The 27958-nt window shown below is 48.5% G+C and overlaps 3 protein-coding genes across 9 annotated transcripts; 2 read left to right on the forward strand and 1 right to left on the reverse strand.

Moving 5' to 3' along the window:
- Nucleotides 1–158: 158 nt before the first annotated feature.
- MSH5 (mutS homolog 5) lies at nucleotides 159–16348 on the reverse strand. 7 transcript variants are annotated; one of them, XM_017661460.3, is made up of 25 exons: nucleotides 16187–16348; nucleotides 15677–15830; nucleotides 15293–15416; nucleotides 14740–14820; nucleotides 14494–14556; nucleotides 13675–13796; nucleotides 13381–13490; nucleotides 13092–13127; nucleotides 12673–12755; nucleotides 11895–11940; nucleotides 8830–8968; nucleotides 8643–8705; nucleotides 4574–4702; nucleotides 4206–4278; nucleotides 3957–4066; nucleotides 3654–3734; nucleotides 3353–3440; nucleotides 2952–3141; nucleotides 2705–2831; nucleotides 1991–2140; nucleotides 1555–1629; nucleotides 1207–1350; nucleotides 872–961; nucleotides 647–720; nucleotides 159–423 (listed from the first exon to the last, which is right to left on the reverse strand). In XM_017661460.3, exons 2-25 carry the CDS (start codon nucleotides 15815–15817, stop codon nucleotides 312–314), a joined length of 2451 nt encoding a protein of 816 aa, XP_017516949.1. In that variant the 5' UTR covers nucleotides 15818–15830; nucleotides 16187–16348; the 3' UTR covers nucleotides 159–311. The 7 variants fall into 7 exon arrangements, with proteins under 7 accessions (XP_017516949.1, XP_017516948.1, XP_073080685.1 ...); XM_017661459.3 differs by having other exon boundaries at nucleotides 872–1009; nucleotides 16187–16342; XM_073224584.1 differs by lacking the exon at nucleotides 1555–1629 and having other exon boundaries at nucleotides 872–1009; nucleotides 16187–16345.
- Nucleotides 16349–19155: 2807 nt separating this feature from the next.
- Nucleotides 19156–24329, forward strand: CLIC1 (chloride intracellular channel 1). Its single transcript, XM_017661471.3, has 6 exons — nucleotides 19156–19412; nucleotides 21525–21634; nucleotides 21835–21960; nucleotides 22121–22227; nucleotides 22793–22974; nucleotides 23937–24329. Exons 1-6 carry the CDS (start codon nucleotides 19374–19376, stop codon nucleotides 24096–24098), a joined length of 726 nt encoding a protein of 241 aa, XP_017516960.1. The 5' UTR covers nucleotides 19156–19373; the 3' UTR covers nucleotides 24099–24329.
- Nucleotides 24330–24596: 267 nt separating this feature from the next.
- Nucleotides 24597–27888, forward strand: DDAH2 (DDAH family member 2, ADMA-independent). The gene is made up of 7 exons (XM_017661470.3): nucleotides 24597–24808; nucleotides 25651–26013; nucleotides 26133–26232; nucleotides 26360–26433; nucleotides 26588–26707; nucleotides 27230–27379; nucleotides 27567–27888. Exons 2-7 carry the CDS (start codon nucleotides 25717–25719, stop codon nucleotides 27681–27683), a joined length of 858 nt encoding a protein of 285 aa, XP_017516959.1. The 5' UTR covers nucleotides 24597–24808; nucleotides 25651–25716; the 3' UTR covers nucleotides 27684–27888.
- Nucleotides 27889–27958: the final 70 nt, after the last annotated feature.

Genomic DNA, 27958 nt, shown 5'->3' on the forward strand with positions numbered 1-27958 from the left:
TTGGGCTCCTCTGTCTCCCCTCTCATCTCTGTAGGGGTCTGTTCAAGTGGCTGGTTCTTATGAAGTCCCCCTGGGCAGAATCCAGGGGTCTTCCCACAACAGTGTCACTGTGCTTTTAGTGAGGCAGGCAGGACCATCTGGAGGTTGTGCTGGTCTCAAGAAACAAGAACTTTCTCCACAGTAAGCTTTATTCCTCATATGAAACAAAATTTCTAGGGAAACAACTCTGGATCTGAAGGAAATAAGGGAACACAGAGGGCACGGCAGCCCATGGGGGTGTTGGGATGTGGAGGAGGGCCCAGAAAGGACTCTCAGAGGATGGTCGTGGCAGCAGGCAGCACTTCCTGGCTCATGAACATGTCCAGGTCCAAGTTGGGATCTTCCAAATCCAAGTTCAGAAACTTATCTACTAGTGTCTGGCAACTGAGAGGAGAGAGAATGGTGAGACTTATGGGAGGATGGCTAACCGAGTCCCTGAGCAGAGGGAAGAGACTACGGCATAGGAAACCCAGGATCCTGAACATTTTGGGATTTCCAAAATAAACTGTGGGACTTTGAAGAGCAAAGAGGCTGTCTGCATCCCTGGAAGGGGAAGAAAAGATGCAGAACATGCTAGAGAAGACCAGGACAGTGGGCACACACTCACTTTTCCATTTGCTTCTCCTTCAACAACTCCTTGACAGGCTTGATGGGTTTTCCACTGCGGATCAAGTCTGAGACCTACAACAAAAAAGAAGGTAGGGGTGAGGGGATTGGGGGGAGGTGGGTGAGAGAAGAAACAGGGCTCAGAAATCCCATGGGCCCAAAAACCCAGGCCCCTGAGAGGGGCAGGAACAAGGAGCCCTGACGGTGGTTGGTACTCATATCTTACCTCCTTGCCACGAGCAATGAGTGTTTCAGGAAGCCCTGCCTGGGCAGCTGTATGGGAGGCATGGCTGGCACTGGCAACACCTTTGCAAACCTGGTAGAAGAAGACAAGGTCGTTCCCATCCTCACAGGTCTCCATGGTCTTAAAAGAGAATAAAAAGGGATACCGTGTCATCAATCACTCTGTTTCCTGCTCTGAAACCCTTGGCCAGTCCTTGTAAGGAGTGAGAAAAGGGAAGGGACCTGTGCTCAGGGTGTCCCTGTTCTGATGGAAGAGCCAGTCCCCAGCTCTGGGAAATGCTCAGCTGGGGGCTTAAGGGACAGGATTGATTTTCTCACCAAATACTGCACAAGGGGCCCCTGTGGCAGCAGCTGTAGCTGAACGAGACTCAGAAAGTTGGTGGCTACAAAGATATGGGGGCATGTGGGTCCAAGCGCTAGCCAGTGTCGGAGCACAGCAGCCAGAAGTGCGAGCCCATCCACCTGTGTAGGGGGCAGGGGTGAGTGTGAAGATCCATGGGTGCCCCATGTGCCTCTCCACCCACCCTGGCCTTTCCCATCTTGCACTTTTCTGTTTCTTTTATGCCCTCACACCCCCATTCTTTTCCAGAGGCTCATACTCACCCTCATGCTCTTTCATCCTCCCCCATCCCCCCTCCTTAGTTCCTCATCAGTTTCTCCCCTCACCGTGTTGGTTCCCTTTCCAAATTCATCAATAAGGACCAGAGACTGTTCAGTGGCATTGTTCACTGCTTTCGCCACCTGCTGGGCACCAGGTGGACAAGGGAGTCATTAGTATTTGAGGCCTGTAACCACTGACCACAGTCAGCTGTGACTAAAGCTGCTTGCATATGTGTCCACACCACTGGACTGCAAGTCCTTTAAAGGTGAGGCACATGTTTTGTTCATTCTTTCATTGCCAACAGTGCCTCACAGGAAGCAAGGGTTCCACAAAGGGTCACAGGATTGATTCTCCCAGTCTCTGAACTGGATGCTCCCTGCTCCTAGTATAGAGGGTATGCAGCAGAGGGAATGTTTTTCCTGTTCTGATCATTTTTCAGGGTTGGAGTTCCTTGCCCATCAATCCCCTCCCCCAGTCCCACCTCCCTTTGTTCCCTTTGACCTGGTTGAGGTCGATCGTGAAGGTGGAGAGGCCAAGAGAGACGGATTCACAGCTGTGAATTCGGGTGAAGATGGCATCTACTGCTCCGATTTCGGCTTCCTCTGCTGGCACAAAGCTGCCCACCAGGGCCATGAATGTGATCAAGCCTACCTGAATGGGGGGAGACAGGGCCTGGGACCTGATGGTATGGGCTGAGGGGAAGGTGAGGCTAAACTGAGGGGTGAATTGCAGATCAAGGAGAGATGGACACAGTTTAGGAGAAGATGAAAGCCCTTTTCCACTCACTTTACAATCAGTAGAGGGATAAAGAGTGGACAGAGGCACACCTGGAAATTGTGTGGATCTGAGAGAAACTGGGTACAAGGGTTCAAAGCTATGGGCTTTGCATTCCTGGTCCTCATCCTGCCTAACCCCACCTCCAGCCCCCACCCCAACTTTTTTCTCCTTTGTCTCCAAACTGATAAAGATGGACCTATGCAGAGGCAGAGAAAGGAGTTGAGGTCTCAGACAGATCTGTTTGAGCATGGCTGTCCCTCCTGTAGGGAATGAGAACACAGGAGACAGGAACAGGGGGTGTGGGTTATGGTCTTCTCATGACCCATGGGGTCAGAACACAGAGGGAGAAGAGCTGTAGGGACCTGGGTTGGCTGGCAGGTCGGGGATGGAGACAATGGAGAAGACATTGGAGGCGCAGTTTGGGGGGATTCTCCAGACCTGTTTGAGGTATATGCTCTTCCCTGAGGAGTTGGGTCCGGTGATGACTTTGACCCTCCCTTTGTCATCACCACGTTCTGCCGAGTTGGGCACAAAGGTTTGGGCACAAAGTTCCATCAGGGGATGCCTGCAGAGGGTGGACAGGTACCACACACATGCATGGCCTGTGAATCCAGATGGATGGAGTCCCCAGAGGATGGGGCCTCTGGGCTCCTACTGTCTATGCCTCCACCCCTTTCTGTCTCACCTGCCATTCTGGATTCGGACCCCAAGGAGTTGGGGAGTGTAGTGAGGCCTTGAGTAGCCATAATCCCTGGCAGCACTGGCAAGAGCCAGCAGGACATCCAGGCGGGAGGCAAGGTCCAGCACCTGGGTCAACACAGTGGCCCGCGCGAGCACCTGACACTGCAGCTGGTACATCAACAGGGTCTCCTGGTCTGGGGATGGGGAGTGAGGATTTGGGGGTCAGCTCCAGAGGAAAGTTAAGGAGAGACAGAGGCCAGCACAGAGGCCTGGAAACAGGCTTGCAGACATTCTGAGACATTCAGAGGAGAAGATGCAGAGTCAGAGTGAGAGAGAGCAGAAAGAAAAGGAGCCTGTTAGAATCATATCCAAGCTGCCCTCTCCCCTCCAGCCTCTGCTTCTCACCCCGGATGTCACAGTGCAGGTCCCCCAGCAAGGCATCCAGCTCCTTGGTTCGAGCACTACGATAGTGCAGCTTCTCCTCTGAAAGAAACTGGGTGCAAGGGTTCAAAGCTGTGGGCTTTGCATTCATGGTCCTTATCTTCTCTAACCCCACCTCTAGTCCCCACTCCAACTTCTTTCTCCTTTGTCTCCAAGCTGGTAAAGATCAAAGAGAGAGCCCATACTTGGCAGTTCTTATGGGGTAGCGTCCCCCTCAGCTGCTGATCCATTTTCCTCTTTCCCTGCTAGAGGTCAAAGGTCTTACCATGAAGTCCAGTCCCTCAATCTCAAAGTCACTGGCCTCCACCATGGAAGGCAGGCGGGGAATAGAAAGAAGGAAGCCGATCTGGGGAAAGTAAAGAGATAAAACAGAGAGTGATATACTGGGCACCTTCTTTTCAAACTGAAGGCAGAGACCCCTGTAACCTCCAGTGCTTCCCTCAGTGGGCTGAAGCCACCACAGGTGTTCATGTTCTTCAGACTTTTCTTATCTACCAGTGTATCCTTCCTAAGCCTAATAAATCCCTTAAAAGGCCCCTGGAGGTTACACCCTCCCTCCTGTCCTCACCAGAGGGATGTAGATGACACTGCACGATGGAATACGGGAGTCCAGATTCTCCAGCTCCTTCCGAGCAACCTCAGTGAGGAAGCTGGGAAGTCCCATCAGCCTTCGTTTTTCTAGAAGGGTAAAAGACACATGATATCAAAAGTAAGGTTCCTGTCCTGGTTGCTACAGTTATCCCCAATTGTAGTGGTGGCCTACCGATGAGGCCCATCACTGGGCAGGCTCACAGGCCCATCTGCACACAATACTCACTCTCATCAATTTCAGGGTCTATGTTGGGGAGAACTGTGAAGCGATTTTCAGCAAGGCTGCCTTCAAAGTCCACCTGAGAAGATAAATCTAGTTGCTTATCACACAACACCATCTCTTGGCCCTGGTCCTCACCTCTACTTGGGCCCCAGTTCTCCCTGAAGCCCTTGCTTTAACCCCAACCCTTCACACACATCCATGATGTTCTGTCACCTTCTTCAACACTCCACTCTGGTCATCCAACTGACCTCAGTGTCTCCCATGCTTCCCCATCTTCTACACCACACTCCCCAGAGACCAGTGCCTGTCCATCCTCCAATCCCTCCTCTCCCTTGGATCACCAGAGGCTCTACCTCTTCCCTTCCACTCACCACTTTCCCAATGAGGCTGGCAATGTGGTGCAGGTCATTAGAGAACTCCTGGGCAATGTCCCGAAAGAGCTGGATGGACTGGGGAAGGGAGCGGCAAGCATCCCTCAGGCCCAGAGCACTGTACACAGTCTGTAGGAGAAATGGGCAGAGGAAGGGGGCCAACGCCTGGCCTGGGCTGAGGCAAGGGGGACAGGGATGGACTGAGAACAAAGACCAACAGGGAAAAACACAATAACAAAGACAGAAGATCTCAAAGGCAAAAAAGAAATAGGGCATGGCATTTGTAAAACTGTGCCAGGCACAGCACTAAACCCTGAGGCTACAAAGGCAACTAAACTATGGTCCTTGTTTCAGCTGAGCTTCCAGCGAGGTCCTTCCTAATGAGGAAGACAGAAATATACCCAGAAATTTTTAAAATAAAATGGCAGGTGCCTTGATATGGAAGTTTGTACAGAGGAAGGAGAAAGAGAAATAGGGGTATGAAAGGCAGAGAAGTAAATGAGCAGAAAAGGTGACACAGTATTGGGTAAGAGAAAGGAGGAAAGGAAGGGTGAACATCAGTGAGAATTCATTCCTCAGATGAAGGTCAGTGCCTTGTGGTGGCTGCTCAACCTTGGATTAGACCGAGAGGACCATCCCAATCATAGGACATTTACTGAGCCGTACTTTGAGTAGAGGACATAAAAACTATGTAAGTCAAAGGGCTTATAATCTAGCCATGACAGAAACAAATGAACAAGCAGCAGAAAAATGATTACCCACAAAAGAGATTGGTCAAGTTGTGGAGTTGACTAATATTACTAAGGAAGTTTAGAGAATAAGACTAACATGGGCTGAAATAGTTGGGGATATCTTTGCAGAGAAAAGGAAATGAGCTGGGTCTTAAATAAGGCTATTCAAAGGGAAGGAAGGTGTTCTGGGCGAGGGCAAGAGCATAGCAAATGAATAGAGGTGGGAATAAGAACTAACACTTAATGAATGTCTCCTAAGTGCCAGCCAATGTTCTATAAACTTTTTACATGTGTTAATTTCATTCACTTCTCAAAATAATCCTAGGAAATAGGGACTAGCATTATTTCCATTTTACAGATGAGCAACCTGAAGCACAAACACGTAACATTTTTTGCTCAAGGTCTCAGAATAAATAGAAGACCTGGGATGTGGACCCAGTTACCTGGCTTTTATCCACTGTGCTATACTGAGCAGTGAGTCTCCTAAGCGGAGTACTTGAATGCAGAGTCTGGCTTGGCTGAAGCAGAGGATAGATGTTATATAGTGGCAAGGGGACACACAAATAGCCACACACATCTGCTCGTGTTAAAAGAAAACTGAAACTACTTTATGTGTTAAATAAATAACTATAGATAATAAGAACCAAGTTTCCCACTGTCAGAGAAAGAAGTTACAAGTGAGGAAAGAAAGACGTCTAGAGTGAATTCTGGTATTGGGTTGGAATCAGTTACGAGTTTGAACTCTTAGGTTCTTTCATATAGATGGATAGATTCAGGAATATAGATGTATACATAGTTTGTACATAATACATGTATTTCCTAGCTCTGTCTATGGTGAAGGCCTAGAAGAAATGACAGATACCCCAGTAGCAATATCTTTGTTTAGCATACAGATATTTCTAATACCATTCTCCAAAGAGTAACCAGGACTCCTTGGAAAAGCAGTTGATTCCAGAGTAGGGGAAAAAACAATAGAAGACAAGCCTGGAGCATCTTATATAGCAGCACAAAGTTTGGAAGTGCTTAGAAATGGATTGGGTGCCATGTCAAAAGGGCATATCAAAAGCCAATCTGAAAAGAACTCCCAATGAGCCAAGCCAGAAAAATCTGAGCAAAAATAAGCAATGATAGCATTAAATATAAATAATAAAATTAGTATTTATGAGATAATTGTATTGGGTTATGTAAGATGCTAACATTAGGGGAAGGTAGGTGAAAGGTATAAGAATTCTCTGTAAAATTCTGGCAACTTTTCTTTAAGTCTTAAATTATTCTAAAAATAAAAAGTTAAAACAAGACAATAGAAGGCTATATCTTAAAATTTTTAAAGAAAAAAGGTTATCTATAGGTGTACAGAGGAGAAAGGGATAGAAGCTAGAATTAGTTGACTATACCTGGGTTAGGAGATTTGACTTTGGAACTGTGCAAATATTTTACATAATTATAAAATTAAACTAAAATTCAAAAAGCAACTCCTAAAAATCAAAAATAGAATGAAACAAGTGAACATATATGTATATCCAGAGAGTTACATAACCATACAGAGAGAAACTATCCCAAGCAATTAAACACAGTAATCTGACTATATATCTTTACTGGGGACAATATAAGCTTTCTCCTCCCAAAAAATCTTAAATGGTTTTCAATAATCATATAGTTGGTAATAAGCCAGTATTGATATTCTAAGATTGTTCTGGATGTAATGTAGGAAAAAGCAAATGAATGATATTCTAATTTTATCATTCCTAGTGTTACTGAAAACCAGAATTTCCAGTATGAAAGAAGAAAATATTGAAGAGGATAAGTAAAAGAATATTCAAGGTGAGAACCCTATAGGTCTGAATTTAAATTGGTGGTATCAGTACCAATTTATCATGTATTTTATTTTTCTAAAGTTCCTAGATCTATCCAATAAAAAAAGGCTTGAAAGCAATAAGTAAAACATGCTGAGTCACCTCTAGGGTTCAGTCTGTGGTACAAAAATACCATTTCTCACTAAAAAGAATCAGGGCTCCTTAGAAAACTGTCTGGTTTTGGGTCAGAACTATGAAATTAAAGGATATGTCTGATACATCTTGTCAAACCAGACAGCAGGGAAGCTATCAGAGTCTGTTGGGGTCATGTTTAAAGGACTCAGAAGCCAACATAAAAAGGATCCCAATGGGCAAAGATGGAATAATTTGAATATGTATAAAGATTAAAAAATGCAGTGGACTAAAACAAATGTGTAAAACTATGAGTCTGTAATGATTTTAAAACAACAAAAGACTCATTGCCTAGGAGGATGCTAGAGAACTAATTTACTATATGCTCATAGCTGGTAAATAAAGGCAGAAGAAAAAACATCAAGCAGTTTTCTACGACATGAAGTGTATCACTAAGTAACTAAAGAACAGATGAAAGGAAGTTGCTTTTTACAGAAATGTTCTGGCCAATTAATGAAGAAAAAATGACAGGCTTAGAATAACATGACTTTGCAATACTGAAAGAACTAATGGGTTTGGGTATTAAACATCAAAAGCTGTTAACATCACAAAAGGAGAGACAGACATATCTGATATATTTCCCTTCATTATGAAGTGGTATTGAAAAAATCAAACTTGAACCTGATCAAGCTTCCTGATTCAACTAACAATTTACAGAAATTGCAGAAGAGAAAAAAACATGTCAAAAATGCACAGGGAATATTATCAGCAAAATCCAGTCTAAGGAAAACTCTATAGGACAAATAAGCCAGCTTCTTCAACAAAAAACTTGTAAGGGGAAAAAGAGAGAGAGAGAGAGAGAGAATGGTGAAATGGACAAGGAACCCATAAAGGACACTTAAAGAGACATCATCACATTGCCAAATGTTGAACATATTCAGATCCTAATTAAACTGTAATTTAAAAAATCACAACATTAAAGATATGATTAGAAATTTAAGCATCAGATGATTGATGATATTAAAGAATTATATTAGTTCTCTAGCTTATGTTGTTTTTATAATGGTATCATTATTCTTTTAAAAAATAACTTCATTTAAAAGATCATAATGAAATATTTATGGGTAAAATGATATGATGGCTAGGAATTGCTTCAAAATAATCCAGGGAGGGGACAGTGGGAAAATATATACATGAAACAAGACTGGTATGAGTCAAAGTGTTGAAGCTGCATTGTAGGTACTGGGGGGTTTATTATATTATTCTCCCTGAATTTTTTTTTTACAATTTCCAAAATACAGTTTAAAAAAAAAAGTGTGATAAAGTTGGACAGAGTGACAAGGTACAGAGAGTCTGTAACACATACAGAGGGGCTTAACCTGAACTTCTGGGATCCAAGAAGGGAGGCCTTACCTTGTAAAGAACCTGCCAGTCACTGACCTTGGTGTGGGACAACTTCATACGTTTCAGAATCAGCTACAGTCCAACAAAGGGACAGTCACTGTTTTCCCTCTACCACTCTAATGCCTCCCAAGAAGCCCAATTCCAGTATGAGCCCTCATACCTCCTTCCCACCTCCTGACCCCCACCCCGGGCTCACAGGCACATTCTTGATATGACTCAGCAACCGATGCAGCATCTGAGCAATGTCCAGATTCTGGGGTAACAGGAAAAACTGAACGACATCCAGACGGGAATTTAGTTCTTCCAGGTCCCGCGTTGGACGTGTGAACCATAGCCTGGAAGTGAGGGCTGGAGTGGGGGACCAACTATCACCTCTGTTCTCATTACTGTCTTGATCTCAGTTGATGAAAATGTGTGTCTGGCAGTCCCTGGGGATTGTGGCAATATGTATCTGTACTACCAATACAGTATCCACATGGGTGTATTTACATGTATCTACTGCAAAATCTCTGGATGTGAGCACACCTGTGTCTGTTTATCATGGTTTCAATTGATATGACCATGTGTCATTCTGTGTGGATATGTGATGGAGCTTGTCAATATTTTAGAGGAAGAGCTGTGCGTTGAAGTATTTGTATGCCAACACTCCAGCTCTCTCTGTGACTGAATAGGAAAAGGGTGAGTCAGAATGAGTTTGTACATCTGTATTTAGCTCTGAAAGTGTCTCTGAGTATAACAGCACAGAGGTTTGTCTTTTTGCATTCTTCCTGTGAAAATATGTAACTGTTTCATGCACGAAAATGGTCCTCTCTGCAGAGAAGAAAGGATTGGGGAGGGACACTTAAGGGCCTTCAAAAACACTGTTTTATTCTTAAATGTGCTGGTGAAAATAGAGGTTTATAATACTAGTACTGTTATTTATACTTTTTCTGTGAGATGTTTCCCAATAATTTAGTGTACAGAAATAAATGTCACATCTGTGTATGTCTAATTCTGGGTGACCCTATCTCCGTGTGGCTATGAATCTGTAAGGACCTGTGAGCCCACAGATTCTTTTCTACATTAGAGCAAACCATTTTATATGAGTCAGCCTATGGAGACCCTGGAGTCTGAGCATGTGTATCTCACACTATAGTCTACAGCCAGTTACCCTGAGTTAGAACACCCCGGGTTAGAATGAAGTGGAGGACTCAGTTGGGTTCAAGGGTGGCTTTTAGGCACCTCTGCTTCTTGGCCACAGAGGGCTCCACTTGTGGAATGTTGGCCAGTCTATGAACACCCATCCCCACCTTGAAGAACACAAGAGCCTCACCAAGCCAACTTTCTTGTGAAATATCTTGTCTTTTTTCTGACTGATGTACTGCTAGTGCTGGGAGAGATCCCAGTCAAGCAAAATTTCCTAATTTTACAACTGAGAAAATGGAGTCCTTTGACGATAAGCAACTTGCAAAGTCATACTGCTAGTGAGAAGTACAGCTGAGCCTCAAACCTGTGTCTCCAGACTGCTAGGACAGTGCTTTTTAGAGCATACCATGACATTTAGTCACCTTCCTGGTGCCCTGTCCAGCTTTGGGCCAGCTGGGTCCTGAGTTAATCATTCAGGGTATGTATGATTCCACATTCTGCCAGATCCTAGATCCTACCTGGGGAATCTGCACTGCTCCCTCACCTTTAGCTCAGTTCTCTTCTCCACTGAGAATTCCTGTGCTCATTCTTGGTTGAGATTAGGGATCTACACCTGAAGCACTGTAGAACTGTGTGGGTAGTTAAATCACCCCTCCAATTACCTGGAGATGACCTCAGAGATTACCCTAAATTAACCTCCAAGAGACACACACTGAGGGGCGGGTGAAGTGGGAAGGATCGTGCACCTGTTAGCTAGTAAAGGGTTTGCTCTGCATTTTTAGAGGTGATGCGACCTGTACATTCACATGTGTGTTCTGTGCTCACTCACTGAGTGCAGCTGTGTATGAGGCCATGTGTCAGGCACAGAGGCAACAGGAATGGCCCCTGCACACAATTCATAGCCATGACAGAAAGCAGATCCACTGACTGCTAACTCCAACCTGATGTGTTGGTGCAACTGGAAAACATAAACAAGCACTCTGTGAGCACCCAGGAAGGTGGATGTCAGTCTCCCTGCAGGAGCCTGTGAAAGCTTCCCAAAAAGGTGACAGTTGGGTTGCACCTTGAAGGAGATGTAAGATTTTGACAGGTGGAGAACAGAGGAAAGACTTTACAGAGGGATTAGTATATCCACAGGCATGATGTGTTTCCACGATGACAAGTAGCCCTAAATGACTGGAATAAAGGGTGGATCCAAGTAAGAAAGAATTAAGGAGGGGCTGGAGATTAAAACTGGGTTGAATGGGAGGGTCCCATTCAGGGCCCCTATATATGCTATTCTTCATTCTTCAGGTAATGTGGCGCCCTAAGGTTGATGTTATTTTTGTTTCCACTTAATATATATATATATATATATATATATATATTAAAGTAGAGTGACATGCTCAGATCTCTCATGCTCAGACAGGTATTTTAGAATGAAGGATAGACTAGAAAAAGAAGAGATCAGAAGCAGAGAGACCAACCTGAAGGTGAATGCAATGCTCCAGGTTAGAAATGCTGATAGCCAGCATTAGAGCAGGAGAAAGAGGGAGAAGGGAATAGCTGAGAGAAACATTTCAGGATAGAATCAATAGGCCTTAATGAATAATTGAATCTGCGGGGGAGGGTAAGTGAGAGTGGAGCATCAATCCAAGGTTCTGAGATTGAGAAGCTGTATGGCCAGCAATTTCGTTAACCAGAAAAGGGAACTCAGGAAGAGGCAGAGGCCCAGTGAGCATCAGTTTGGGTGCTCTCTGTTTGAGCGGATGGTGGTGATGTGCCATGAGCATTCCACATATGGAGCCCAGAACTAGAGACACACATTTAAAAGTTATCAAAGAATAGCTCAAATTTCAAGTGTGGTTTTTAAAATTAAAGCTATTACCCCACGTACATTAGTGTTTTGTGATTGTGCTTCTACTGCTTGTATGACTGCAAGTCTGTGTATCATCAAATGAGTAAATGTGAGTATCTGTGCTGACCATGTAAAATGAGGGTAATAACTAGCTACCACATGGGGCGTAGCAAGGATTAAATGCATTTAGCTGGAGTCTGGGAGAGGGCAGTTGTTTTTATCAGTACTAGATGGGGTGGCACGTGTCAGTCTGTAGACTCCATGCATTAGCCTGCAGCACGTGTAGAAGACCCACTCACCTCAGCAGCTTCTCTCCCCACTTACAGCGGCATTTGTTGAGGATTCCTGTGGGGAATAGGAGCAGGGAGTACTCTTGTTACAAGGCAGGGCCCGGGAAAGGACTGTGTGGATGTGTCTAAGCTGAGATATCTGGATCAGAGGTTTGGATGTTGGGCAGGCTGGCCTGGAGGCGTTCCCCAGATACAGGACCCAAAGGCATGTGCCTGGCCACCAGTCTGAGCCTAGATTACCTTACATGGGCTCAGGGGAGGGGATGGGCACTCATAGGAACACTCAGCCAGAAAATTACCCAGCACAGGCATAGTTAGATTCACACAAAGAACCCAACATGTACACATAAATATTAGACACAATCTACAGAGATATGCGTGGTGAAACCATGTGGATAGTTAGGGCAATGTCCTCAATATACCCTAAAGCCAGAGACAACTGATAAAGACTCTATATAAATCAAACATGGGCATTTATGCAATTACTTAACTCTCCTCTATACACAGGGCCTCCAAAAGTCCCTAGACAGGTATACAACTAGTAGAAACATTCATACAAACCCAAAGAACAAACATGGAATTGGCAAAGTAAGAGATGATATGCAAATGACATTGGACTACTGCAGGGTGGTAGGAGATGCTTAGGCTCAGGGAGGGTACAAAGAGTAGAAGGGACATCTAGCAATGGGAGTGAAGTGGGAAGAGAAGGGCTTGGACACATCTTCGGAGGCAGCTGCTTCTCTGGCAGGCTTTTGTAAGGATGGGATGAGGGATGGGACACACCTACCAAAGAGGCTGAGCCCTTCCTTCAGTCCACTGGCCACTTTGTACACCGAGGGGTGGGACTCGCTCTTAAATATCTGCAGAACACTGACAGGGAGAAATGGAGGAGTTTGAGGTGACTTGTATTTTTTTAAGAGAATTCAGAAAATGGAATGGGGATTAGAAACATTCTCCTGAGATCAAGTATTAATGTAAGGCTTGTTCCTCACTTCTTTCTGCCTCAGTTTCTCCCTTTAGAAAAGGAGGCTCAAACCTTTGTGCTTTTCTTCCTCTCTCCCCCTCACCCCCCCCCTTCTTTCCTTCAGGAAGAGAGATTTTAATAGTCCCAAGATTAAAGAAATTCGAGCCTCATTAGGATTATTAGAGCATTAAACTTAATCCTTCTCCCTCCCTAGAGACAACAGCCTGCCTCCATCTCCTTACCTGTAAGTATCTTGATCTATGCTCACCAGATGGGTCCTAAGGACAGAAAATAAGCAGGAGAAGGTGGCTGGGGTATGAGAGGTCTGAGTGCATTCCCAAATTCCATCCCCCTTGCCCTCCTCCTGAATAATGTCTCAGTCTTCTCCCCAGACTTCCATATCCCCTCAGGTTCTTCTGGGTGTCTAGAGCACTTTACTCGATGGGTTACTGCTCATCCATCACCACTCCCACTCTCACGTCCCACCCCAATTCTGCCTTACTTCGGTTGTATTTAGGGTAAATCACCTACAACACAAATTTCTTAAAGCCCAGGATAGGGACGCTGACATTATGGTCTTCCAGTTCAATCCCGATTCTTCTTCGACCCAGAAACTTGAGCAGCCCTCCAAGTGCTCGGACCTGGAGGGGATCAGTAGTGGAACTGGGGTAAATCCCAGTGTCCTGGAGGCTGGGTAACACCAAGGAAAACTCTTATTTCCAGGGCTGGGCTAGTACATCCCAGTACTCAACCCAAGAACTGGGGTGCTCTGGCTTTTCTCCAACCTGCTGCCTCCCAGCCCTTATCTCCCAGGTACCATCTCACCGTGAGAAGGCAGTCGAAGGGAATAATGGAGGAAAGGAAGAGGATTTTCTCAGTGGCAGTCATGGAGTCTGGGATGAAGGAATAGTTCCCAGAAAGGAGGCGCTGTTTGCTTATCTCCAGACCTATTTTGGGAAAAGAATGGGATGGAAAGGTCTTGTAGCACAAAATTTCACTCCATTTTAAGAATGAAATAATAGAAGCAAGAGAGAGGATAGGACTTGCCAAGCTCCCACAGATAATGGAAAGCCAAAATAACAACCAAATTTTCAGACTCTCACTCTTTCTTTATTCTACATATAACATAAAGATATTTGGCTGAGAGCGCAATCTGAGAAAGATAAATGGCTTAGGAAAGTAAGCTATCTGTAGGGAATTGGGGATTTCTGGTTAAAAAGATGATATTAACAGATGAGCTAATAACACTACTGCCCTAATATCTAATGAGGACAGAACATTCCCTATCCTTTTTGCAAACTTGGGAAGGTTATAGAAGTACTTACAGACCATCAGAGATACTGAGCCAGTGTCAAATGGTTTTGGCTTAAAGGGGAAAATTCCATCAATCAAAGCTGCCCCCAAAATGTCACCATGCCCTCTTCTCAAGGAAGGCCCTCATCCCTAGTCATGCCTAAGAGGAGGCTTCACAATAGGCTACAGGTTATTAAAGGGTAGGTAGCAGGCAAGATCTTGAGGAGACTGGTCATGGGGTTTGGAGAACACAAAATTTTAGGATGAGATAAGGCTGAGGGGAGGTGGGTGGAGTTAGGAGAAAGGGTTGAGAAACTGGGCTGGTGAATTAGGCAAAGCAAAAGGAAGTACCAAAATCCACACTTGGCAAAAATATAATTTCAGGTCTCTTAGGCTCTCTGTGCTCCTGGGAGGCTGTGGGAAGGCAAAGAAAGGACCATCAGTCTGTACACCTCAGTCCTGTCTCTGTCCCCTTTCCTCTCACCTAATTCTGGCCTCCTGCTAAAGCTCCCTCCAAAGCCTGGGACGTGAGTCTCCTGGGACATTTCACACTTTAATCCTTCCCCGTTTTCCCTTTGTCGTTTACCCAGTCCTTACCAAGCTTCCCCAGAAACTGAGTCATGCTCTCATCCTGTTTGGCACTGGTAACAACAGACTGGGGATTGATTTCATCCAGAACTTGTAAGGAGAATGGAGATCAAATGAGTTAAGGGATCTTTATCCTTTGGCTAAGAGGGAACCCATAGTTCTCCCTTTGTGCTCCCCCCATTCCCCTCCCAAAAAACTTATTTCCTCCTCTAAGAGTTGGGGAAGCTCTGCACATTGGGAGCATAGGTAGGAGTCAGGCATGAGATTGAGGAAAGAGTAGGAAGACTGGCAGGGTGACGGGAGAGGCAAGGAGTGCCCTGGAGGCTGTTACTAAACTGGTTTAAACCTCTGAAGGATAGACAGGACTGATTTGCTCAGGATTCTGTCTCCAGCACCTGATACAATGCAAACACCTAATAAATATCTGTTGAATAATGAAATGAATTCCAAAAAACAAAAGGGAGCCTCTGGGAGTAAATTAAAATAGATTGAGTCAGGTGAGGACATACAGTAAACTATACTTCCAGTCTCAGAGTAGAGTAATTCATGGTTCTGCCCCCACCTCTCTGGAGAAGCTTGAGGCTCTCGTGGTCTGGGGCATCTGGCATAAAGTGGATGGTGGAGTCACTAGTGTCATAGTAGGCAATGCCCAAGTATCCTGAACTCCACAGCACACACAGATGGATCTGTCCCAAGAGGAAAGAAGGAAACCGATATTTGAGCCACTCATAACTGCAGGGCTGTGCTATGCCTTATTTTAGTCATTTTATCAAATCTCTGGGATGGGCATCCTCATCCCCATTCAGTAAATGTGAAACAGACGCTGGGCTGCGGTAAGTGACTTGCCCAGCTTTTCCCAGCCCCTTTTTATTCTAACAGTCTGATGTTCCAATCAACGTCCCCCTGCGCTTCCAATTCAAGCTCCTGACGTCGCCGTCCGCCAGACCTCCGCCGGCTCCTCCTCGTCCTGCTCCTCTGCTGCCTCCTCAGGTCCCCGCACCGGGGCTGGGCTGGGAAAGCTGGCCATGGCCTCTCCAAGGCCTGTAGCCTGCGGCGCCCTGCCAGGGGTGGCTCCTAAGGAGGCCATAGCCTGGAAGACCCTGCGGATGTAGAAAATGAAGGCGATTCAGGCGCGAGAGTTCACCCGCAGGGGCTGTCAAAGGGTGGTGCGAAAATCCACTGAGAACTTCTGTGAGAGGGCTGAGGCGCAGGGCCGCGGAGAGCTGGAGTAACATTTTGCTTTCAACTTTTGTGGGCCATTTTTGAGGGGTGACTTCTCAGGTAATTTATTAAAGTACAGACTGGAAACCCCCACTCGCCCACCCTCATTTTTGTCACGCGTAAATTGTACTTTGGAGCCGGTCTGAAGGGCCCGTGAGGCGAGTTGGACACGTCTCCTCTCCGCCCCTGTCAGCCATGCCCCCACTACCGCAGCCCACGCTTTTGCCTTCCTTACCCCAGTTGCGGACAACTTCCGGTATTTTTCCGCGTTTTCAGTCACTTGGGTCGCGACGTGTGCAACACCGCGTCACTAACAGCCAAAAGCCTTGCAGGAGAGGTGCGACTGCGCCGGGGCGGGGCGCATGCGTGCCTGCCCTCTTAGCCGTTATTGGTCGGGGAGACCCAGATCTACCCTAGAGGCCCAACCGAGTGAGAGGGAGCAGGGAACAGCAGGCACAGAGAAGGCTGGGAGATGATTGGCCTATTCACATACGGGGCGGTGCCAGAACGTTCAAACTTCCCGCCCTCTGCTGTTGCTGGGCTCCCGGGCCTCCGGCCCTTTAAGCTTTCTGAGCCTTGATTGACACGGGTGGAGCCTGTGAGAAGATCGAAAACGGAGCTGGCGCCAGGGCCCCTGGAACAGGCCGCGGGCTATCTGGGCAAGAGGCCTACCTTAAAGGGCCAGAGACTCGTTTTTTTGTTTTTTTTTTCGGAGAGTGGAGATAAGCAACATTAATTCAACCTGTGCCAACAACTCCAAGTTAATATTTGTACCTTCTGAGTTAATATTTAATAAGGAGCTTAGAACAGTGCCTGGCAAACATGGTAAGAGTTACGTATTTTAAAGAGATAAGCAGAAACAAGAAACAAGATTCCTATCTCAACCGTCCTGTGCCTGTTTCCTGGGTGCAGGGTATGTCCACCCCCACAAAGGCACTATTAGACCTAATATTTAATTTTGGTCCCCCTTATCCTTAAGGATAGAGGGGTGTCATTCATTCATTCAGCAACTATTTAATGCCTATTTTAGTCCAGGTGGTGGACTCAAAGTAATGAACTTAAATCCAGGCTCCATGAAGCTTACTTTTTTGAATGTGTGTGTGAGGGGAGGAGAAGCAAGGAGGTTGTGGGGAAGACAGAAATAAAATACATATCCCTTAAAATACATCTTCCTCCACAGCTTTGTTCTAGGTGCCTTGGATGGGAGATTCATCCAAGATATTAGGAAAAGTAGGGTAACATGGCTCTGCTAAACAATGATTGGAAAATCCTCTCTAGCAAGAAAGGTGAGAGTGAGAGTTAAGGGCTAGGTTAATGGTTACCCCTAGCAAATTGTTGAGTAATGGAGCTATGGAAACCTGGGGGAGGCCTGGTGGGAGCTCTGAGTGTCAGGGAGGGACACACCTTCCAATCTGGGGTGGGAAGAGATTAGAGACTGGTTTACCAAGCCTAGGAAGAGGAGGGAGTGGAAAGAGAAGTCTTCCTGCCCTGGGAAGGAAAGGGAGATATTGAGATAGGAGAAAAGCAAGGGCAAGGAGATGAGATGGGAAGGAGCTTCTCTGATGCAGGATTTGGGGGTGCATCTGGTTGCAAATCCAAGGGGGTTTCTGCCTACCAGAAAAGGGCAGCATTACCTGTCATCCGGGAAATTAAGGCAAAATAACCTTGCCGGTAGCCATGTCAGCCAGCCAAAGTCAATATTGATGATCAAGGCAGCTCTTAACTGTAAAGCTGTAGGAGAGGAAAGAGAGGCCTGGGAAAAGCTGCCAGTGCTGTTTGAGCTCAAGGCTAGCCCCATTTGTCTGACGCTTCTCCCAAAAGGGAGATCTTTGTGGGGCAGACTCTCTGGTGAACATTGACCAGAGAAGAGGACCCAGGGAAGTAGGGCTACTTTGACCTCCTTTCCTCAGTTGAAGAGTACCATGTGTAGATTTTGAGGATCACCCATTGAGGAGGTTCACCCCCAACACACACATACCTATAGAATAATTCTGCATCCATATAAAATGTTATAATTCAAGGGAGCAAACCCCCTCTCTGGAGAGGTGAGAGAGAGGCCTCTAAGGAGCTCCCAGGGAGGAGAAAACCCACAGAAGAGGAAGCACAAGAGGAAGCCACCAACTCCTAGTTTCCAGCAGCTCTTCGCTTACTCCACCCTACTCCTCCCCCAAGTCTCTCCATCTTTAAGTTTCAAGGCCTATTTTTCCATATCTTTTCACTCTACCACGTTTTTCTGTAACTGTAGATCTTTGGTTAGATAGAGGGTGGTGTGGAAAAAACAGAAGGGAAGGTTGGATATGAGATATAGATGTAGAGGCTAGAATATGTCCAGTTTGGAGGACATATTCTTGGGCTATTTTTCATCAGATCATAAAGAGTTTCATAGAACTTCCTAAATCAATCTACTCTTCCTCCTTTCTTCCTACTTATTTGTGTCCCAAGGAACTCTACTTATACTGTCCTGATCTTTGCTTCCCCTCAAATCCCCAAGATAAGACCAGCTACCACCACCCTCTAGGCTCAGTGCGTCTCTATCCTGGGGCCACAAAAACCCCACCCTTTCACGCCATCTTCAACGCAACTGACAGTGAGAAAAGGACAAGGGGCACAGGAAGGGGCCCCAACGGGGGCAGAAGTGTAGGCATTAAAGCTGACCAGGCTACTGAGCAGGAGTGGACATCCCCCTTGGCTCAGCTTCCTGTTTCTTCCAGCACAAGGCCTGGTTGTCTCCTTTCCCATCTTCTGCCCTTTCACCACTCGTGTTCGTTCCCCAATCTCAGCTTGCACTTCCAAGCCCCTCTCCTGGACCACAGACCTAGCAACCCAGAAGTTGAATCAGAGTCCAAAAGGAATGGTGAAAAAGAAATAAACAACCACCTTTCTGTTCTTAAATTCCTTCTCCAGACTCTCACCGGCTTGCCAAAGCTATTGGTGTCAAGTTTCTCTTGTTAGGCGGAGTGGGAGTGTCCTCTAATTAATGAAGCAGGGAAACTGAGGCAGGAAAAGACTCCTATGGTTTAGGAGAGTGGCAGAGAAACAAGGAGGTTCCCAGCACTTTTTCCCCATGACACTCCCATCCCTGATCCTCTAGGAGACCAGAGGATATCCCCTTCGGTCCCACTCCCTAGATCATTGAGTCCCGCCCCCCTGCTGTCCCCTCCCCAGGTTCAGGGCGGGGCCGGTCTATGAGTCAGCGGCTCTCTGATCCATCCTGAGTGGGGGTAGAGCTGGAACAGCTAGGTGTAGGCTACGCCAGGCTGGTGGGGAGGTCGTGTCAGGAGTCAACAGGTCTGATTGGGCTTGCGTTGAGCTGAAGGGACAGAACTAGGTCTGGGGGAGAGAATCTTGGGCTGTGAGACCCGCCTTACCCGGCCCCTCCCAGCTCCCCCAGCGCTCGCCGCTTCCTGGTCCTTGTCGCAACCATGGCTGAAGAACAGCCGCAGGTCGAATTGTTCGTGAAGGTAAGAACACCTTCTCCCTCCAAGGCCACTGTCCAAATTCCTGGAAGGCAACTCTCACCTTTCCCCAGCTCCAGCCTTAACTCCACAATCCCTTCTCTTCTAGACGCTTCCCCCCTCCTCCCTGTGCAGTTTTTTAGTGTGTGTGCTGGGCGGGAGGGAGGGGAAAGAGGCAGCTGGTTCTGGAGGCGAAGACCATTGACCTGTGTGGTGTAATGAGAATGCTAAGCTCAACCCTGAAAAGTTTGTAAAACTGCAAGTTTCTAGCAGCCTAAGGACTGGAAGGTAGAGAAAAGGGAGGGTTCCCTGGTGTTGAGAAGATTGACTTGGGGTGAGTTTAGGGGGACAAGCTGATGTTAAGACAGGAGAGAGGGGGCAGCGGGAGCCCAGTTGGGTTTGGGAGGGACAGAGGGAAACATCAGGACCTGTGGCCCTACTAAGAAGATCTTAGGTGAGGCGTGTCAGGGAGAGCACATGTGTGCATATGTGTGGTGGGGGAGGTTTCAAAGAAGAGGGGTTGGGTGGGAGGCCTGGGAGTGGGAGGAGGTCAGTGGGGGAGAATTGGTGGGGTGGAAGGCAATGGGACAGTGGGAGTGGAGTTCAAGAAGCAGGGTTGAAGAGATAATGGGTTGAGAACGCAAGTCCTGGGAATTTGGGGAAGCAAGAGAAAGGGAGGTGGCCGCAAGGGAGTTTAGCTGTGGCTACCGACAGGTAAGTGGAGAGAGTGATTAGAAAGGGAGGAGAGCCAAGTTAGGAGGTTTAGGGCTTGAGGAGTGTGGAAACAGGAGAAAGAAAATCACCCCAACTCTTTCCTCTCTCTGTGGGTGTGGATGAGGAGTGGCTGTCCCATGGGCCTTGGCTATCAAAGCCGCAGGCTGGGCAACGTGTCTGCCCTGCTCGCCTCCCCACTAGCGCAACACTCTTGTGCCCCACCTTCCCTCCGTTTGGTCTGGGACTCCTCGGTCTGTGTCTCCTTGTTTGCACATTCTCCCCACCCTTCACTTTCCTGTCGCTTTTCTCTCCACTTCTCCACTTTTGTTCATCTTGGCTTTGTGTGTTACCTTTCTCTTCTCTTTATGCTTAAGCTTCTCAGGGAACCATTCCCTCTCCCTGTGCCCCGTGTAAGTCCAGCAGCCAGCGTTTCTGGGGCCACCTCACTTAGGTGTGGTCCCCACCTCACTCACACTTGCCTCAAGGGCTAGTTTTACTTCTGGGCGAGGTTGCTCTGCAGAGATTCTGGCCCTGGGTCCTGTGTGAGGAGGTTTATTTAGTGCTGGGGATGTGTGCTGGGAGACCGGGCAGGCAATGTAGAGGAAGAGGGAGGTGGCCCTAGCTGCCCAGGCCTCAGCCTCACAGATCCCTGCCCCCACTCCTTGCCAGGAAGGAAGCTGCTGCCCAGAGACACTGTGAGATGAATCACCCTCAGCCTAGGGGGAGGTGTCCCTTGGGAGGTGAGGTCACTACTTGCCATTTAGAGGGCATCCCCCCTCTGCAAGGCCCTCCACTACTTCAGAGCAAGACTCAGAGCCTCTTGACTCCCCACCCAGCTGCCATCAACAGCTTGGGTGGAAGTATAGAGAACCAAAACTCTGGCTTCCAAACCTTTCCCCACCTTATCTGTCCTCAAGCTCTACTCCATTCAGGAACCCAGGAATCCAGGCCTCTATCCTCTAGCTCCAGCCTCACCCAGTCCCCCAGAATCCCTCCCTGGGGACTATCTCATGGGTTAATGTGAGAATTAAAAGAGTTTTTGTGTGTAAAGTACTTAGAATAGTACACAAAAAACTACCTCCATTACTGTTAGTCTTCCTTTTCTGGGGACCAGACCCTCCAAGTTTTCCAAAACCCATTCCCCCTGCCTGCCTCCCACCTGTCCCCAGCTCTCTGGGGAACCATAAGCCCATCTTTACAGAAAATGTCCCCTTAATCTGCCCTAGGTTTGACCAAGCCCCCAGGGTGGAGAGCTTATTTTTGGGGGAAGTTTTTAGTGGTGAGACGGAAGTGGCATGACTAGATGGAAAACAGCTAGGTGTGGGTGTAGAAGATGCAGAGAATATTCTGGGGATGGGTGGCATGCACCAGGCCTAACCTTGGGGGGTGGGGGTTGCTTTTCAGGCTGGCAGTGATGGGGCCAAGATTGGGAACTGCCCCTTCTCCCAGAGACTGTTCATGGTGCTCTGGCTTAAGGGAGTCACCTTCAACGTCACCACCGTTGACACCAAGAGGTGGGCCCACTTTGTTCCTTTAAACACCCCATGTGCACACGTGTGCACATATCCTCTCACCTACCTGAGTCTTTCCATACTGAACCTCATTATTCCTTCCTTCCACCCAGAGCCCCTTTCTCTTCCCACATCCCTCCATCTCTCCTTTCTGGTTCTCCCTGGCCCCCTTTTCCTGTCCTGATGCCTGGTCTCTTCTCCAGGAGGACTGAGACAGTACAGAAGCTGTGCCCAGGAGGGCAGCTTCCATTTCTGCTGTATGGCACCGAAGTGCACACAGACACCAACAAGATTGAGGAATTTCTGGAGGCAGTACTGTGCCCTCCAAGGTATAGGGGCACTCAGAATGGGGTGGGGAGCTGGGACACTCTGGGAAAGAGAGGAGCTGAAGAAATGGAAAACAGAGGTGGTGGTGTAGCTGGGGCAGGGGAGCCAAGGCTTTTCCCTGGAAGATGTCTTATCCTTTTTTTCCCATTGGGATTCTTTCAGGTATCCCAAACTGGCAGCTCTGAATCCTGAGTCCAACACAGCTGGGCTGGACATATTTGCCAAATTTTCTGCCTACATCAAGAATTCAAACCCAGCACTCAATGATAGTGAGTCTTGTAGGTGGGAGGCCTGGGTCCTAAGAAGAATGCAGGAGATCCAGGAATTGGGAGGTATTAGGGACACCCAGAAATTCAGATATCAGGGAGATAGAGATGTTGGCAGACATTTATCCCCACTGCCTTATTTTGCTCGACTCCCATACTTCCTTGCATTCTCATTGGCTGTGAATTTTAAGCTTCTCTCCTTTGTTCCCTAGCCTCTCTGGCCTCACTGGGAACATTAGTTGGGTTAGGTTCTGGCCTGTTTCCTGGCAGCATAGGATTGTGCTTAAGAATAATGGCTTTAGATCCAGACTACCTGAATACAAATCCTGCCAGGTATGTGACTTTGCTATATAAAGTAAGGTAGCAACCCCCATTTCATGGGTCCATGTGAGAATTAAATGAGTTTTTGTCTGTAAAGTGCTAAGTACATATAGAAAACTACATTACTGTAAGCTATTATTATTTTGGATTAGCCTTGCCATTAGTTTGCACCCCCGCCCACCATGGGCCTACTTGGACTATGTTGATCTTCTCCTAATGTTCTCACCAATTCCCCTCTCTTGCGCAGATCTGGAGAAAGGGCTTCTGAAAGCCCTGAAAGTTTTAGACAATTACTTGACATGTCCCCTACCAGAAGAAGTGGATGAAACCAGTGCTGAAGATGAGGGCATCTCTCAGAGGAAGTTTCTGGATGGCAATGAGCTCACCCTGGCTGATTGCAACCTGTTGCCAAAGCTCCATATAGTACAGGTGGGTGGTCATTGTAAGAGAGGGTGGCCACTGGGATGGTTCTTTAAGGAGCTCCCACAAAAGCTTCCCATGACAACCACTTCAAAGGTGGTTTATTTCTTAGGGTAGCTTCTATAGATTGCTACCAATAGAAGACACCACTCCGTTCCTTCTCGGCAGTCACTCTGGTGAGAACTCCATGATAGAATTCCATGATAGACTCATGAGTGCAAACAGACTGGCCAAGAGTAACACAACCCAGTATTACTTTTAAGAATGTTCTTCCTGTTTCTGTCTTTGCCAAATCCCCAGATCAGACAGAGCAGGACTGTCCTAAATCAAAGCCTTAACTCTTTATAGCTTCCTTCTCCCACTTCCTCTTGTGGATGAAAGCTGCTGGGTCCTACATTTTTGTCATAGTCTCGAAGCTATGGTTTGGGTTGTGAAACACAGGCCCACTGTCAGTCTGTCACAGAACTGTATATTGTACATCTGTGTAGTAGGCCCTGAAAGACACAAAGATATATGATTGGTCCTGGCCCTAAAAGATTTGAAATCTAGCTGAGAAGATGAAACATTCACATGTAAATTATTAATACATACTTAAAAGCCAAATGAAAAAAAGAGACAGAAGTCGCTTTAGAAATTCAAGAGGAGAATTATATGGTTTGTGAAACTATATCTCAATAAAATCAAGAGGAGAAAAGTAGCACCATGGAATGGGGTGGTCTGAAAAAGGGCTGGTTATAAATGGCCAGGATTTCAGTAAGTGGAGAAGAAGAGTGAAGAGTTTACAAGACAGTGAGGAGTCCAGAAGGCCCATTGGAGAAGACTCAAATGGGAGATAAGAATCATAGGAAGAGAAGCCAGATATCGGAGGTTTCAAATGCCTAGAAGTGAAAGCTGGATTTTATCCCCTAGGCTTTGGGAGAAGGGTAGTTTCCCTGAGGCTAACCTGTTGGCCCCTCCCTCCCCACCCCCAGGTGGTCTGTAAGAAGTACCGTGGATTCTCCATCCCAGAGGTGTTCCGGGGAGTGCACCGCTATTTGCGCAATGCCTATGCCCGGGAAGAGTTTGCCTCCACCTGTCCAGATGATGAGGAGATAGAGCTGGCCTATGAACAAGTGGCTAAGGCGCTCCAATAAGTTCCTCTTGGGGCTCCCTCACCCCCTACCATTTTCTCCCTGGGTGGTTTCCACATGGCCACCCAATGGACACACTCCAAAACAGCCAGTGGACAGAGAATCCTGGAGCACTTGTGCAGGGCCAGCAGGGAGCATGAAGGGAAGGGATGGGGCATCTGGGTGAGATTTTTGTTGTGGGGTGGGGTGGGTAGGACAATGCATTTCAGTAATAAAATACAGAATGAAAATCTAGTGTTTTTAACAAAGGGAGCTTGAGTGTGGATAACAAGGAATGAACTAGCGCAGAAGCTGGTAATTTGGAAGAGGGATATTTGTGGTGGAGCATTGTTTTTCGTGCTGGTCCACCATAGGTGCCATGTGGTCCATGTCGCATTTGCAGCCCAGCCGCCCGGGCAGGCCAGATCTGGGTGGGTCTGGGCAGCACTCGGGGGCGGGACTGAGTTCAGTTAAGGGGGGGCATAGCCCCCGTGGAGTAGGCGTGGCCTCAAATGAGCCCCGCCCCGTCCCGCCTAGACAATGCCCTGGAGCCGCCAGACGGTCGCGTCCCCGCCCCACCAGAGTACTTGAGCTCGTCTACTCAGGGATCCCTCAAAAGCCAGATTTCCAGCCCCCGACGCTGTAAGACTAGGGCTCTCCACTAACTCTGGTCCTCTGGGGGGTGGGGCCCCAGCCAAGATCACAGCGCGACAGGAGTGGGGTGGCCGCTGGAGGTAAGTCTGGGAAGGGAGATGTCCCCTGGATCGTGTGGGGGCCGGAGTTTTGGTTGCCGGGTCCGTGCCAGCACCGGACAGAGTGCAGGGCGTTCAAGATTTGGGTGCGGAGCTGAGCAGGGTGGACTTTGGGGAAGATGGACCGAGAGATCAGGGGACCAGAACCTGGAACCCACAGTGGCGCCTGCTCCTCGGGACCACGCCCCCCGTTTCTCCGCCCCTCGGATTTCGTTTTAGACCTCTCCCAGTCCTTCGGGATTCGGTCTGGTTTTTACTGGGTTGGGCTAGGGGGCAGCGTGACCCGCCGGGGTGGAGAGATGATGTTTAACTCTTTAAGATCCAATTCCTCCCTCCTTGCCCCTCTCTCTCATTCGAACACCCACGACTTCCATCCCTCAGGCCCTGATACTGATACCCTCTCCCCTCAGCTGTCTCTTCCTATTCCATAAACCCATAAACCTCGTCTCACTTCGGGTCATACGGCAGCAAACAGCTGAGGGTTAAGGGGGCGGGGCCGCTGCATTTTTGGGTAGTGAGCGCATCCTAGCGGCTGCCAAGAGGGGCTCCCTGCAGGGACCTCACAAGCCCCCGAGCAGGGGCAACAGGTGTTTTGAAAATTAGGGAATCCAGTTTTGTTTGTCAGACTCTCCCAAAGCAGCAGATCCGCTACAGTCCGGGATGGAGTAGGGTCTGCAGGAAAGGGAGGTCTGGAGGGGGTGGGGCGGAGTGGGAGGAGCGCCTGGAGATGGCAGGACGAAGACCCGGGAGCTCCTAACCAAACCCCTACGCCCTTCTCTGCACGTCTCTTTCTCTACCTTCCCCTCTTCTGTCTCTCCTTCCAGACAGGTGAAGTAAAAAGAGAAAACTAAGAAATAAGTGCGGCCAGAGGGGTCGTCTGTGTGGATGGGATGGGGACTCCGGGGGAGGGGCTGGGCCGCTGCACCCATGCCTTGATCCGGGGGGTCCCGGAGAGCCTGGCGTCGGGAGAGGGTGCGGTGGCTGGCCTCCCGGCTCTGGACCTGGCTAAAGCTCAGAGGGAGCACGGGGTACTGGGGGGTAAACTGAGGCAGCGATTGGGGCTGCAGCTGCTGGAACTGCCTCCTGAAGAGTCGCTGCCGCTCGGACCGCTCCTTGGTGACACCGCCGTGATCCAAGGAGACACGGCCCTAATCACGAGGCCCTGGAGCACCGCCCGCAGGCCGGAGGTGAGTCGCAGGGCGCAGGTGGGGGAGTAAGGGAAAATGAGATGCTGGACGTGGGGGTCCTTAGAAAAGAACTGGAATTGAGAAAGTCTTGGCCCCGCGCCCTTTTCTCCCACCCTAAGGTCGATGGAATCCGCAAAGCCCTCCAGGACCTGGGTCTCCGAATTATGGAGATGGGGGACGAGAATGCAACGCTGGATGGCACTGATGTTCTCTTCACCGGTGAGGTTGGGTTGCCTGCACCCCTGGGGCTTGGCACAGGGAAGCAGAGTCTGGGAGACTGGGCAATCTCGGGCCTTGTTTCCAATTCACTCTCACCCTCAAACCTCCGCGGCCTCCCTGGGCTCAGGCCGGGAGTTTTTTGTAGGCCTGTCTAAGTGGACCAATCACCGAGGAGCTGAGATCGTGGCGGACACGTTCCGAGTGAGGAGGGGACCAACCTTGAGCGGGGAGAGTGGAGAACAGATGGGGGATGGAGGGGCTGGTGTGGGGGAGGGCGCTGAGAGGGAGAGGATGAGAGCAGCCTGTGTTTGAGGGTATCCCCGCATCCCTGAATACTTTCCCTTGTTTCTCCTAGGACTTTGCGGTCTCCACAGTCCCGGTCTCGAGTCCCTCCCACCTGCGTGGCCTCTGTGGCATGGGGGGACCACGCACTGTGGTGGCAGGTAGCAGTGAAGCCGCCCAAAAGGCTGTCAGGGTGAGGAGAGGCGGGGCCGGGATGAAGGAGGCGGGGGCGGGGGCAAGCCCACTGAAGTGGGCGTTGGCTCCAGGCCTGGGAGGCCGTTGCTCAGAGGTTGGGAAAATTAGCTCCAACCCCTGCCTGCATGGAGCTATCAATGTCAAGTGTCAAGTTACGTTAGGGGGACAGGCAGCTGGGAGACAGTGCAACAGAGTCCATTAACATGTCTTCTTAGTTTCAAGAAACTCCCCAAAGGTGACTAAGCTGTGACTTGAAGGATGGATGGTACTGAAAGGTAGGGGCTGGAGAAAGGGAAAAGAGGGCTGCAGGGGAAAAGAACTGCATGTGACTCCGAGGTGGAAATTAGCAAACCTAACTAAAGTGCTTAAACAGGGCCTGACACACAGTAAGTGCTATGTGCTTGCTATCATTATTATTTCACAAATGTAACTGTCCCCTGCTCTTAGCAGTGGTAGGGCAGCCAGACTCAGTTGGGAAGAGGTCATGAGACTTGATCGCATCCTCTTTCCTCTCCCCCAGGCAATGGCAGTGTTGACGGATCACCCCTATGCCTCACTGACCCTCCCAGATGACGCAGCTGCTGACTGTCTTTTTCTGCGTCCTGGGTTGCCCGGGGTGCTCCCTTTCCTCCTGCACCGTGGAGGTGGGGACCTGCCCAACAGCCAGGAGGTGAGGGGAGGCAGGAGCATCGCCACCACCACTACCCAGAGGAAGGAGTCTCAGGCCTTGCTAGTGGGAGGAAGGAGGGGTACCTTCTCTGGAAACCTGGGTGGGACCACTCTGAGCTGGCTAGTAGGGGGGCCTGCTGTGGCTTCGGGTCTCATTCCCCTCTCCTCACTTCATGTCTTTCCTGCAGGCACTGCAGAAGCTCTCTGATGTGACCCTGGTACCTGTGTCCTGCTCAGAACTGGAGAAAGCAGGCGCTGGGCTCAGCTCCCTCTGCCTGGTGCTCAGCACACGCCCCCACAGCTGAAGGCCTGGCCTTGGGGTCCTGGTGAGCCAGGAATAGGGTCACATAGGGAGTGGAAGGGAATGGAGGATTACAGAGAGGATGATGAATAGGCAGTAGTGAGAAGAGGGCCCCAGGATGGGGGGAGGGCATAGTGTGGGAGAAAAAAGGATAGAGGCCACTGGGTGAGTCCTCTCCCCTAGAACAATAAAACAGAACTGACCTTTTAGACTGGGTGGTGGCTGGTGTCTTACTGGGACAAAGGGGCAAGGGCAGGGCTGACACTTGAGATTGAGGTT

This window comes from Manis javanica, chromosome 16 (genome assembly GCF_040802235.1).
Source record: "Manis javanica isolate MJ-LG chromosome 16, MJ_LKY, whole genome shotgun sequence".
In the NCBI taxonomy this organism is placed as follows: Eukaryota; Metazoa; Chordata; class Mammalia; order Pholidota; family Manidae; genus Manis; species Manis javanica.

Bases quoted from the DNA above. Each gene is read 5' to 3' on its own strand.
- CLIC1 (XM_017661471.3), top strand. From the start codon at position 19,374: ATGGCTGAAGAACAGCCGCAGGTCGAATTGTTCGTGAAG. The intron at 19,413-21,524 runs GTAAGAACACCT...GTTGCTTTTCAG, and splicing joins AGGTCGAATTGTTCGTGAAG to GCTGGCAGTGATGGGGCCAA. The intron at 21,961-22,120 runs GTATAGGGGCAC...GGATTCTTTCAG, and splicing joins GCAGTACTGTGCCCTCCAAG to GTATCCCAAACTGGCAGCTC.
- DDAH2 (XM_017661470.3), top strand. From the start codon at position 25,717: ATGGGGACTCCGGGGGAGGGGCTGGGCCGCTGCACCCATGCCTTGATC. The intron at 26,014-26,132 runs GTGAGTCGCAGG...TCCCACCCTAAG, and splicing joins GCACCGCCCGCAGGCCGGAG to GTCGATGGAATCCGCAAAGC. The intron at 26,708-27,229 runs GTGAGGAGAGGC...CCTCTCCCCCAG, and splicing joins CCGCCCAAAAGGCTGTCAGG to GCAATGGCAGTGTTGACGGA.
- MSH5 (XM_017661459.3), bottom strand. From the start codon at position 15,817: ATGGCCTCCTTAGGAGCCACCCCTGGCAGGGCGCCGCAGGCTACAGGC. The intron at 4,703-8,642 runs GTAAGGCCTCCC...TTTCTCCTACAG, and splicing joins ACTGGCAGGTTCTTTACAAG to ACTGTGTACAGTGCTCTGGG. The intron at 721-871 runs GTAAGATATGAG...TTTTTGTTGTAG, and splicing joins TCATTGCTCGTGGCAAGGAG to GTCTCAGACTTGATCCGCAG.